This window comes from Arvicanthis niloticus, unplaced genomic scaffold, assembly GCF_011762505.2.
Source record: "Arvicanthis niloticus isolate mArvNil1 unplaced genomic scaffold, mArvNil1.pat.X pat_scaffold_433_arrow_ctg1, whole genome shotgun sequence".
NCBI classification, from domain to species: domain Eukaryota; kingdom Metazoa; phylum Chordata; class Mammalia; order Rodentia; family Muridae; genus Arvicanthis; species Arvicanthis niloticus.
This window is the reverse complement of record NW_023046072.1, coordinates 16,587-28,759: the sequence shown is the minus strand read 5'-3', so window position 1 is coordinate 28,759 and position 12,173 is coordinate 16,587. Positions and strand designations below refer to the sequence as shown.

Sequence of the window (12,173 nt, the reverse complement as noted above, 5' to 3'; positions counted from 1 at the left end):
TCTGTATTCCTAGATTCTCTGTGAATTTATTATGAAGAGATGTTGGATTTAGTCAAAGGCTTTTAAATCATCTAATAAGGTGATCACACTGAAAAAAATGAGCCGCTGTTCTACGTTTATTTGTGATCTGGTCTTTGTAGAGGGAGGTATTGATTCCCCATTTGGGTCTTTATTGTGTCAATAAAGACTTCAGATGCCAACTGCCTGGCAAAGGGGAAACGGTGGAATTTCCAGATCCCAGGAGAAAGAGGAAAGGGATAAGATAAAGAGGTTCTTTTTTTGGCTAGGTTTTGGGGAGGGGAACATAAATGCCATGTAAGTCCTGAGGGCAACTCGAACCAGTGGCAGTCTCTGCCACCAGCAGAATTCTGATATAGGACAACTGCTGAGTTTAGGGCAATAGATTCTGCACCCAGCAGTTGTGTTATCTGTCTGGTTTTAAAGTGTTAGAACTGTCTGATGTTTTCCATCCATGGAACAAAGGTGGGCAGAGAAAGAGAACAGCTGGGAAAGTCATTGGGAGCTTGGCTGAGCTAGCAGCAGGGTGGTTGGCTGCTGGAGCAGGATCTCAGTTCTAAGTATTCCTGGCAGTAGATAGAGCTGAATGAGGCAGGCAGCTGTTGATCACAGCAGAGCTCTTGAGAAAGAGCAAGCTTGTTTGTAAAATTACATGTTACAAGTCTTTCCTATGGCATTGAATATTTTTATTTGTTATTTATATTTAGTGTTTCAGTATTTTATTACCAGGGGACTCCTTTTTTAATTCTTTTTATTTAGTGGACTATATTCCTCTTGCTCCATGAAGAGCATTTTCTTACTTCGATTTACGAAATTTTCTTCTATTTCTGTGTGCCTTGTCACATAGATGTTTTCCTGTCTTTATGTCTTCTGCCCCTCTTAAAATTTCCTGTTAAATTTTTAAAATAATATTTTGAAATAAACATTCTCATGCATTATATGTTAATCACATTTTCTCCTTCCCACAACTCTTCCCCCTGCCTAGCACACTAAAATTCAAGATTTTACCTTATACCTCTCTCTGAAAAAAAAAAGCCAAAAGCCAAAATAAAACAAACAAACAAAAAAACCAAAGTAGTTATTAAGTCTATTTTCTGTTGGCTAACTATTACTGAGCATAAAGCCTGTCTGGAATTTGATTGATATACCCAGTGTCTTTCTATAGATGGGGACAAAACCTAAGTTTCAGTCTTAGATTTTAAAGTGTTCCTTCAATGATTTTGACAAGTATATTTTCTATGTTTTTATTTAGGTTTCTTCTTTTGTCCCCGCAGATTCCATGCTTTTGTAGTGTCCTATGGCTCTGTTCTTAAGTTTTATTAGACTTATCATTATTTTTTTTGACTGAGTGATCTACTTCTACTTTGTCTTCAATTCCTGATACTATCTCTTATACTTGATTCATTTTATTGGTGTTGTTTTATAGTAAATATTTTGGTTGGTTTGTTCAATTCTGTAGTTTGCATTTTATTCCATTTAGATTTTCTTCAGAAATTCTGTTTTTTAAGTTAACTAATTAATTAAAATATATTTTGTATCCTTAACTGTTTTACTTATTTTCTTAATTGTTTTTATTTTCTGAGTTTACTATCAGCATTAGTATCCTATTTAAATTCATTGACCATATTTATAATTTCTGTTTTGTATTATTTGTCTTTGTTGTAATCTATGTTATTTTCACAGTGATAAAGCATCTTGCTTTTCTCTTTTGTCTGTGTGCTTTTGTGGTTTCACTATGAGACACAGGAATGTGGAATCAGACACTTGGGAGTGTCTCTTGGTATGGACATTTGTTCTACCTTTGTTATGTGGTTATTGGGATCTCTGCAATTCTCATGAAGGTATCAGATTTTTGAGCAACCAAATGAGATTAATCTTCAGACTCAGTGTTGATGTGCAATTGGAATATTAGAAGAAGTTCTAGTCCTAATTGTCTGTGTAAAGTTTAGTTTCTTAGTACAATAATGAACCCAATGATTTTTGCATGTTCTTATTGCAGACAGTCAAATGTTTGTGGAGGTGTACACAGAGGTGTTTCTCAGGTCACCAGGAAACAGATCATGGAACTAATACCCAGGCTTTGTCTGGATATCATGTATTATAGGCTGTAGGCAATGGAGAGAGAGAGCTGTATCTATAAAACCGGGTAGACAATTTCTTAGGAACAATATCTGAACTTACCCTCTGAACTTTCAATGAATATGTGTACAGTCATTCACATATATGTACACATGCAAATTAACATACAAACATACACACGCATACGCAAAAAAAGTTATCACATTTGTGTGATGATTTACTTCAGATAAACTATGAGTAATATTTTTTAAACTTTCTCTTTTAACATAAGAAGGCCAACAGCTTCTTATAGACTCTTGAAGAACTTGTGAAATTTATGTACAAGGGATTTTATACAAGCCAATAAATACTGTATGAAACAATGAATGGTTAATAAGCAACAATATTTTGGTACATACTGAATGCAATTTGCCTTTATTAGGGAAAAATATATATCAAGAAAAAAATATCATGAACTGGTGCTAGCAAATAATTTCTGGATACTTGGCAGTGACACCCAAGAGGAAGATATGAAATAAAATAATGTGAAAAATAATATTAAGAAAGCCATGGAAGAGAAATAATGTCACAGAATCTTAGAAAAATCACACACTGTACTAAATTAAAACATATTCAATTCATAGTAAGTAGTAGCCCCTGATTAAGAGCTAATGAAACATTTTGTACATTATACTTATCACAAAAATTACCTTCTTTCTATCAATTTCTTCAGAGCAATTTTCACATCCTTATTTCTTAGACTGTATATCACGGGGTTGAGCATGGGCACAATGATGGTGTAAAATACAGAAGACACTTTTCCCTCATCCATAGAACAGGAAGAGGATGGGTTCAGATACATAAATGCAGCAGAACCAAAAAAGACAGCAACAGCTGAGATGTGGGAGCTGCAGGTGCTGAAGGCTTTGGATCTGCCTTCAGTGGATTTAATGCGTAGAATGCTGATAATAATGAAAACATAAGAACTGAGGATGGTCAGGTTTGGGAAAATGGTATTAATTACACTAAAAATTAGTATCATCAACTCATTCACAAAAATATTAGAGCATGAGAGCTCAAGGATGGAAATAAGATCACAGAAATAATGGTTGATCAAATCAAATCTGCAGAAATCAACCCTAAATATGCACCCTACATGAGCTGATGCACAAATTATGCCTATAATATAAACTCCTAAAACAAGAGAAAGGCACTGATGTTGAGACATGATGATACTGTAAAGCAAGGGGCTACAGATGGCAACATAGCGATCATATGCCATTGCAGCCAGCATGTAACATTCTGAAACAGCAAACATGACAAAGAAGTAAAGTTGAGTTATGCACTCAGGGTAGGAGATGTCGTTCTTCTCCATCACAAAATTCACCAGCATTTTGGGGGTGATGACAGTAGATTGGCAGAGGTCAATGAAGGACAGACTGCTGAGGAAGAAGTACATGGGGGTGTGCAGGTGGGAGCTGAGCAGGATCAGGATGATCATGCCCAGGTTCCCCAGTGCTGTGAGCAGGTAGATTCCAAGGAAGAGGAGGAACAGGGGCAGCTGCAGTTCTGGTTGGTCTGTTAAGCCAGAGAAGAAGAATTTGGTCACTGTGGAATGATTGCCTTTTTCCATGATCTCTGGTCAGAATCTGAAAGGAAAAGATTTGAACTTTTGAGGGACAGTTGCTCTTCTTTTGAAAGCAGGTACCACCTTAAATTCTATATGACAACTTCTTGCTGTATCATCTTCACTACATGGAAGTCGTCTCATTTTAATATTGTCTACATTTAAGTTTCCAAATTAATGATACATTTTAGAAAATATTTTATTTGTCTTTGTAATGTTGAAAACTTTTGAACTGTTAGTTTTCTATTTCAACATATCAAACCTCTGAACCTAGTATTTCTAAATACTATCTCTAAACCACATCATTTTTTAAAGAAGTACATCTGAGTATGTAAAGTAGCTGATTTGAATCATGACTTTAAAATCTTTTTCAAAACACAAGTAGATCTAACTCAGAAACAGCAGAGGCATAATAGTACAATGAAAATTACCGATAAAATTTCTGGAATTAGGATGCAGCTCTTTAAGAAACTACTAAATGAAACAAGTTAAAATGTGATTTACAAACAAAATGGTTTGAATTCAGGTTGTAATTCATAGTCACTTAAAGTTTGACAGCTTTACCAAAAAACCAACCAAACTAACTAACAAAAAAGTTCAGCATTTGTGTTATCAATCAATTGGCATTGGTTTGGACCTCTTACTCAAGACTGACTAAAGACATCCTGGAAAATTAAATTCACAATGAGCTTTCATACTATAATCCACACATCCAAAAGGAGGGTGACTGAATCTATCTCAGAAGGGGAACTGAAATAGATATCAGAGGTGCCCAGAGGGAGGGAACTGAGTGGGGGAGGGGATGGGAAGAGGAGAATACTGCTGTAGGGATTTACTGTAGGGAAATCAGGAAAAAGAAAATGGAAATAGGTGGGGAGGTAGGGTATGGGGGAAGGGGGAGAAATCACTAGTATTTGCTAGAAACCTGGGATGGAGAGAGGCCTCCGTGAGTCTTTTCAAGGCAACTCATGCTGGGACTCCTAGCAGTGGGGGAAATGGGTCAGGAAGCAGCTACTTCTTATAGCCAGGCAGCACTCCCAGTGGAGAGAAAAGGACAGCAACCCACCCGTAACCCATAATACCTTCAACCCAAAGAAGTTTCCTTCCTACAAGATGTACAAAAACTAAGATACAGCAGAGACTAAGGAAATGGCCAAGCAATGACTGGGCCATATTGAATATCTGTATCTGTATCTATTTCTATATCTGTCTATCTGTCTATCTATCTATCTATCTATCTATCTATCTATCTATCTATCTATCTACCTATCATGGTTCAAATGCAAATTTTGGATGAAAAATTCCCTAAACATTAACAGAAACATTTTTTTAGTGGCCTTAGGTTCACTCATATACCAAGTGCAATTTGTGATTTCTTTTCATATAAGACAAACTGAATTACCTTGAAATTAAAATTATCTATATTGAGATAATAAAACACAGAAAAATAATGCAGAACTGTCAAGGCCAGCAGGGCTCTAAGCAGAGAAAGAAGGAAAAGCAGTGGAAGATTCTTGGAGTTTGCTAACAACATTTTGGTTCATTAGGTAACAAATGAAAGAAATTAAATTTAGGTTATTAGGCAGTAGAATTGTAACAGTGTTAATGTAGTGACAATAAATAATGGTAATACATTTTATAACAGGATATATACTACCATCAAAATAGTATGGGTCCTAAATATTTATAAATTAAATTAGTTCTGAAAACCTAAGTCTAAACTTGATTAAATTTAAATGTTAATAAATAGAAAGTTCTGTGATACTTTCTTATCAATGTATAAAAAAATCATTTCACCTTGAAAAAATATTTACAAATTATATATCCAAAAAGAAATAGTACATGTAATTTTTAAATGCAAAAACAAAACCCTCAGGTAATTTTTCTAACTTAAGAAAAACAAAAACCTGATTTGATCATAGTTTTCATCAAAACTGTTAAGTAAATGGCAATTAGTTATAAGAAAAACATTCAACAATATCAATCAAAAACGCAAATTAAACCTCAAATTGGAAACCTCATGCACTTATAACATTTAGGTTAAAATACAAGATGAGAAAACCAAATGTCACAAAACATAGAATACCACTTTCATCTGTTCATGAGAGAGTTAGTATAACTTATTTTTACATAAATAAAATAAAATATGAAAAAAGAAAAGAAAATATGAGTACTATCCTTAATTAAAACCATTTTTCAGAAAAATAAAACTTTTTAAAATAACTGAGTATTTAGATCCTTCCTGCCTTCAGGTGTCATGTATTCAGTGAATATGTATCAAAGTATCATTAGAAAAAAAAATGTAGAAACATGTTTCCTGCCAGAACACAGGTGCACATCTTCTCAATGCTGAGGATTAGACCCAGTGTCTAAGCTTGCTAGGTTAGTGGTTTTTGGCTGAGCTATATCCCAGGCCCTTGGTTTTCTGAGACAATATCTCATTAGTTCTGCCCTTGAACTTACTGTGATGTTCTCACAGATGATGTCCAACTCAATCTCAGCAAGAACACTGGAACTGGAGGTACTTGTCACTGTATACCACATAAGACTTTCTACTGTGTTGTAAAGGACACTCATGCCACCTTCTTTTGTACTTAGAGGAGTTCAGGGTTTCTCAGCCTCGGGATCTGAGATTTGGTGTTTGTAAAATGATGTTCGTGGAATCTGTATGCTGTCAAGTCTTGAGCGCCTTTATTGTCCCCTCTCTCAACTCTTTCTTATTCCTTTGGGGTTTTTTATGACTTAGTTGCCCGTGGAGACTAATTAGTTGAAAGTTTACTACATTCTTCATCAAGATCAAACCAATAGAAGCTTGGAAACAGAAATGAGAAGATCTTTTTCCAGTGTGTCAGCCTGCCTGATAGACTAACCTCAAACTGGAAGCTTCTTGACAATGTCAACTGCCTGTCTCACATGTTAAAGTCTTTGCCTATAGCAACTGTCCAAACACTTTTACAACAATTCTACAAACATTTGTGGATGCTCTGGTTATGTAAAATGCACATTGCTATTTAAAACAAATTAATAGGACAGAAATTGAAGGTCATTTTATGTGTCCTCCAAGTAACACATTTTAAAAGAATATTAATATAGTATAAACAAAGGAAGATTATAAATAACTACCATGGATTTAAACCTTTCCAAACAGACATGATTTTATTTAAAGATCATATTGATTGAGCATTTGTATTGCGTTGAAGTATTTTCTTAAGTATGATGCTTATTTTCACAAGCAATTAAAAGCATTTCACTTTGTAGAACAGGAAAACTAAGCATTGATACTTAATAGCTCAACCACAAAATTGGAGGCTGAGCTAAGCCAGGTTTGATTCCTGAACCAGGGCCTTTCATGCTTCTTTCCTGGTCGCTGTCATAATTGACTGATGTTCTGATACCTGAGACACTTATGAAGGTGTCCATGGAGTAAGCAATAAAGCATGTGGGGTTGCTTAAAGATTATACTGAATTGTAGCACATCAAGGAAAAAAAAAACAAAATTAATAAACTGAGAAAAATAAATTAAACTGAGAAAAATCATTTTAAAAGATGTGTATGCTTTTGAGCCTTTTCAGAAGGCATGCTTTTATATACATAAGCAGGGGTGTCTTATTTAGAATGAGATCCTGTGTTCATGTATTTTATCTTAACTCATAGATTACCTGATTTTATTACATTTCCTATGTATTTAAATATATGCAAGAACAGTGCATTTGTGTAAATATGCAATTAGTCACCACTACAATAATAATGATCTTTCTTCATTGTAGCAAAAGCAGTTTAGTAGCATTTTAACTCACATATATTCTGAAGCAGGAGAGTGATATTCTATGGAGGAATCCAGGACACAGCTGAAACAGTCATTTAGGCTGTGTTAAATCATAACTATCATTTGTATATAGTCTATAGTGAACAATTATTCAACTTATATGGGAAACATAGCTAGACATGGAACTTGATGCTTTGCATACATTAACACTTTTTCTTTCTTTCTTTCTTTCTTTCTTTCTTTCTTTCTTTCTTTCTTTCTTTCTTTCTATTTAATTTTTTTTACTTCCTGATTGCAGAATTCCATCCCTACATTCCTCTCAGTACCTCCCACCAAACCCTACCCCCTACACTTTCTCACTTCTTACTCCCTGTCCACTCCTCTTTCATTTCTCTTCAGAAAAAGGCAGGCTTCCCACTGATATCAACCAATCATGGCATGTCAGATTGCAGCAAGACTAGGCACCTTCTCTCCTATCTAGGCTGGAGGAAGTAACCCAGCAGGGGGGACAGGGTCTCAAAATCAAGCAAGAAAGTCAGAGACAGGCCTGCTCCCACTGTTAGGATTCACACAAGAAGACCTAGCTATACAATGGTAAATTAAGGATAGAAGACATAGGTCAGTCTTATGCAGGCTTTCTGATTGGTGGTTGAAACTGTGAGACCTTAAGAGCCAACATTAGTTGTTTCTAGTTTCCTTGTGGAGTATTTTACTGCTTTTGTCTCCTATACTCCTCCTCTAGTGCAGGATACTCTGAGCTCTGCCTAATGTTTGATTCTTTGAATCTGTTTCCATCAGCTTATGGGTGAAGCGTCTCTGATAACAATTGAGTTAGCCACCAAACTACGAGTATAGAAGATTATCATTAGGAATCATTTCACTGATTTTTGTTGCAGTTGTGTTTATTCTGTTCTAGGTCTCCAGCCTCTGGATTTTGATCTCCAGAGAGTGACAGTGTTGAGCCCTGATTGATGACATAGAACTCAAGATGGAACAGTCAGTGCCCACTCCTTCAATTTCTGTGCCATCTAAACCCCAGTACGTTTATTAAGCAGAACAAATTTTAGGTAGAAGATTTTATGGCTGAGTTGCCGTCCCAAACCTTCAACTGGAAGTCTTGTCTGGTTAGAGAAGATAGCCTGTGTTGGTTTTAAATGCAGCATGCAAGGAATATTAGCTAGGGTCAGCTTCACAGACTTCTCAGACTTTCCATTTTCTGGTTTCTAGTTCATCTTAGAGTTGCACCACCTCCCTTCTTGTTGTTTCTTCTTACACACTCTCTCTCCATGTTTCTAGCAACCTGGTCCCTCCTGTTTCTGTCTCTACTCCATATCTCTCCAGACCATCCTCCAGTGTACCCACAATATATATTCTGTTTTTTATTCACGATGAGATTGTTACTTAGCTTCTCTGGGTCTGTGTATTGTAGCAAGTTTATACTTTATGGCTACAATCCACTTATAAGTGAGTACATACCATTTTTTTCTTTCTGGGTCTGGGTTACCTCTCATGGGATGATCTTGCGTACTTTCATCCATTTCTCTGAAAATTTCACAATATTCTTGAATTTAACAGCTGACTAATACTCCGTTGTTAAAGCAGACCACATTTCCTTTATTCATTCATTTGCCCTGGGACATCTAGATTGTTACAGGTTCCCTCCTATCAAATGAATCTACCTCATGTCAACTGACATAAAACTATTCAACACAGGTATTGTACATGAATGTCAATATTTTTCCGAGTGAAAACCGTGGGAAAATCCTACAATGATTAGTGAAATGTCAGTCCATATGAAATATTAGTGTTATAGGAAACATAATATCTATATGCAAAACTTAGAATAAAAATGGAGGATCAGTTCACAAAATGCAACCAGTGATAGAGGTATTAAAGTTGTTACTCACAAAGTTAAGAATTTATTTCTGAAAAAAGAATTATTTGAAAATTATTTTGATCTTGGGTTTGTGTCTACAAAGGATTTCTGAATTATCAACAAGGCTGAGAATCTAGATGGGTCATCCTAGAAGATTCTGCTTTGTTATTATTGTTCTAGTCTGCTTCATGGGCACAGTTAATTGCAGCATTCATCATGAGTTTGGGAAGAACAAAATCACACATAAAAATGTTTCAGTATACATTTTACTATTATAGTACTTACCTTTTTGTTTTGTTTTTAATTGTGTTTTGTTTTATTTTTGAGACAGGATTTCTTTGTGTATCCCTAAATGTCCTGGATCTCATTTTGTAGGACAGATTGACCTTGAACTCTGAGATTCTACTGCCTCTGCCTCCTGAGTGCTGGGATTTAAGGCATGTATACCACAATACTTGTCTTCTTTTAATGGTTTGCATTTTATCATTTTAATATGTAATTATCATGTAAATATTAATATCTCATTTCATATTCAAATTAAGTTTTTAAATGTAAATGTTTGTATTTATCTTTTAAGAGTATCTTCATTCCACTTTTCATAATCCATATATCAAATTTAATAACATCCTTAACAATGTCAGATAAATAATTTTTCCCTAATAATTTAGGATTTAATATTGTATTATGCTAATAACATTACATTTGTGTATAAATATCCAAGTACTCTGAAGAAGTGAGAAGTAACTGAATTCTAAAAGATCATAAAGCTATATTAAAATAAAGTTGTACTATATATCCAAAGCAAACACTTGAGTATTTGGTGCACTAGAGGAGTTCAGGTCCTGGGGTAAATTTCTGCTGGCAAAAGAAAAAGAGAAGAGTATAGAGAATCAAACTTCATTACCACAAAACTCCCTAAACAGAAACCTGTAAAGTAACCAGTGCCAGGATTGCAATCTTAAACTGAAAAACAAGGACTTGCTGAAGGCTTGGTGTGGCCAATTCTGACAAGAAAAACTTTGAGAGAGAGCTCAGTTACATGAGAGTCTTCACATTTCTTTTGCTCTAGGAGATAGAGAAAATTTTCATACAGCTCCAAAAAATTCCCTCTTGCTTCTAGGAGGGGAGAAAAATACCAAACCACTCAAAGTGACACCACACCAATATGTCTTTGACAAAATTTGATCTCCAAAGTTTGTTCATCTAGTCACTTCCATCACAGAGTTTACTCAGAGCCCTGCAGAAAGCACTCTTACCCCACGACCTCTTCATTCCCTATATTTTGTATTCTTAATTGATCTAACAGGTAACATATTATTCAAATATAATTGCAATAGCAATGATTATAACTATCATTATATGTATGTATAAACAAAAAATTATAGCAGTAATACAAGACTAATCCATCTTCCCACCCCTAACACTGTCTTTATTTTGTAATGTAATTTTGTAGTTGGTTCTACTTTAAGGCTGATGATCTACCCAGCCATGGGTTGATGACTTGGTTAATGGTACTTGGGATGACATTTATCTTGTAGAGCTATTGGATAAAAGGCATATATCCAATATTGGTTACTCCCATAACATTTTGTCACTAATACAAGATTGGAAAAAGCCTTCTGAAAATATCAAGGATAAAACTAAGCAAAATTGTTAAGCATTCTCCTAAAATTTGTAGAACCTTTAGATATTATAAAAGTGAGCCAGTAAGGTTGTCACAGGTTGGTTCCAACATGACTTCTCCAAATGGTTTTTTCAGCAATAAACTCTTACCATCAAGATCAGGATGGTAACTCTTACTTAGAGTTCATATCACTGTAAAATACTATATCAACTTGAAATCTGGAAGCTGTATACTGCAATACCCACCCTATTTTTTGTTCAGAATTATTTTGGGTATCCTGGGTATTTGTGATTTTTGAAAACATTTAATACTATGTATTTTTTTCAGTTTTGAAGAAGAGAGAGATTATATTGAGTCTGTAGACTGTTTTTGATAGAATGCCATTTCCACAATATTAACCACCCAAGTGTGTGAGAAGTCTTCAACTTTTGGTGTCTTCTTTGATTATTTCATTTTCTTATGTTTATTCCAACATATCTTATTATTAGATTTTTCTAAGGAATGGTAATATTTACATGATTTCTGTTTTATATGTACAGGGCTACTGGTCTGTTTGTGTTGATTTTATACTCTTATATTTTGATAAATGTTTTACCAGTTAGTTGTATGTGTTTTCTGATGCTATTTTTAGGTTCTTCTATGTCTAAGATCATATCATCTACCACTAAAGATACTTTGATTTCTTCTTTTATTTACATCTCATTTACCTCCAAGCCCTTCTTATTGATTTTGCTGGTATGTCAAGTTCTATATCTAACAGGAGTGAAGAGCGTGGACCACTTTTTCTTATTCATGATTTAAGTAAAATTATGTGAATTATTCCATTAACATAATGTTTACTATAGCCTTGTTTATTATTCTTATTATGTTGGGATACATATTCTGTATTCCTAGATTCTCTATGACAATTATCATGAAGAGATGTTAGATTTAGACAAAGGCCTTTAAAGCTTCTAAAGAGGTGATCACATTGAAAAATGAGCTAGTATTAAGATGGTTCTACCTTTATATGTGATCTGGTCTTTCATGTGGCACTTAGTATTTTTATCTGTTCTGTATTTCTGGTATTTCAGTTTTATATTGCAAGGCAGACTCCATTTCTGTTCTCTCTCTGTGTAATGCATCATATTCTTCTTGCTCCTTGATAACCATTAGCTTCCTTAAATTTAGGGAACTTTCTTTTGTTTCTTTGTGCAACCTCACA

The 12,173-nt window shown here is 34.7% G+C and overlaps 1 protein-coding gene across 1 annotated transcript; it reads right to left on the bottom strand.

Annotated features, from left to right (window-relative positions):
* Positions 1-2,552: 2,552 nt before the first annotated feature.
* LOC117702088 (olfactory receptor 8G17) lies at positions 2,553-6,359 on the bottom strand. Its single transcript, XM_034493407.2, has 2 exons — positions 6,167-6,359; positions 2,553-3,725 (listed from the first exon to the last, which is right to left on the bottom strand). Exon 2 carries the CDS (start codon positions 3,707-3,709, stop codon positions 2,783-2,785), a length of 927 nt encoding a protein of 308 aa, XP_034349298.1. The 5' UTR covers positions 3,710-3,725; positions 6,167-6,359; the 3' UTR covers positions 2,553-2,782.
* Positions 6,360-12,173: the final 5,814 nt, after the last annotated feature.

Excerpts from the sequence above, each read along its gene's own strand:
- LOC117702088 (XM_034493407.2), bottom strand. The coding sequence starts at position 3,709 with ATGGAAAAAGGCAATCATTCCACAGTGACCAAATTCTTCTTCTCTGGC.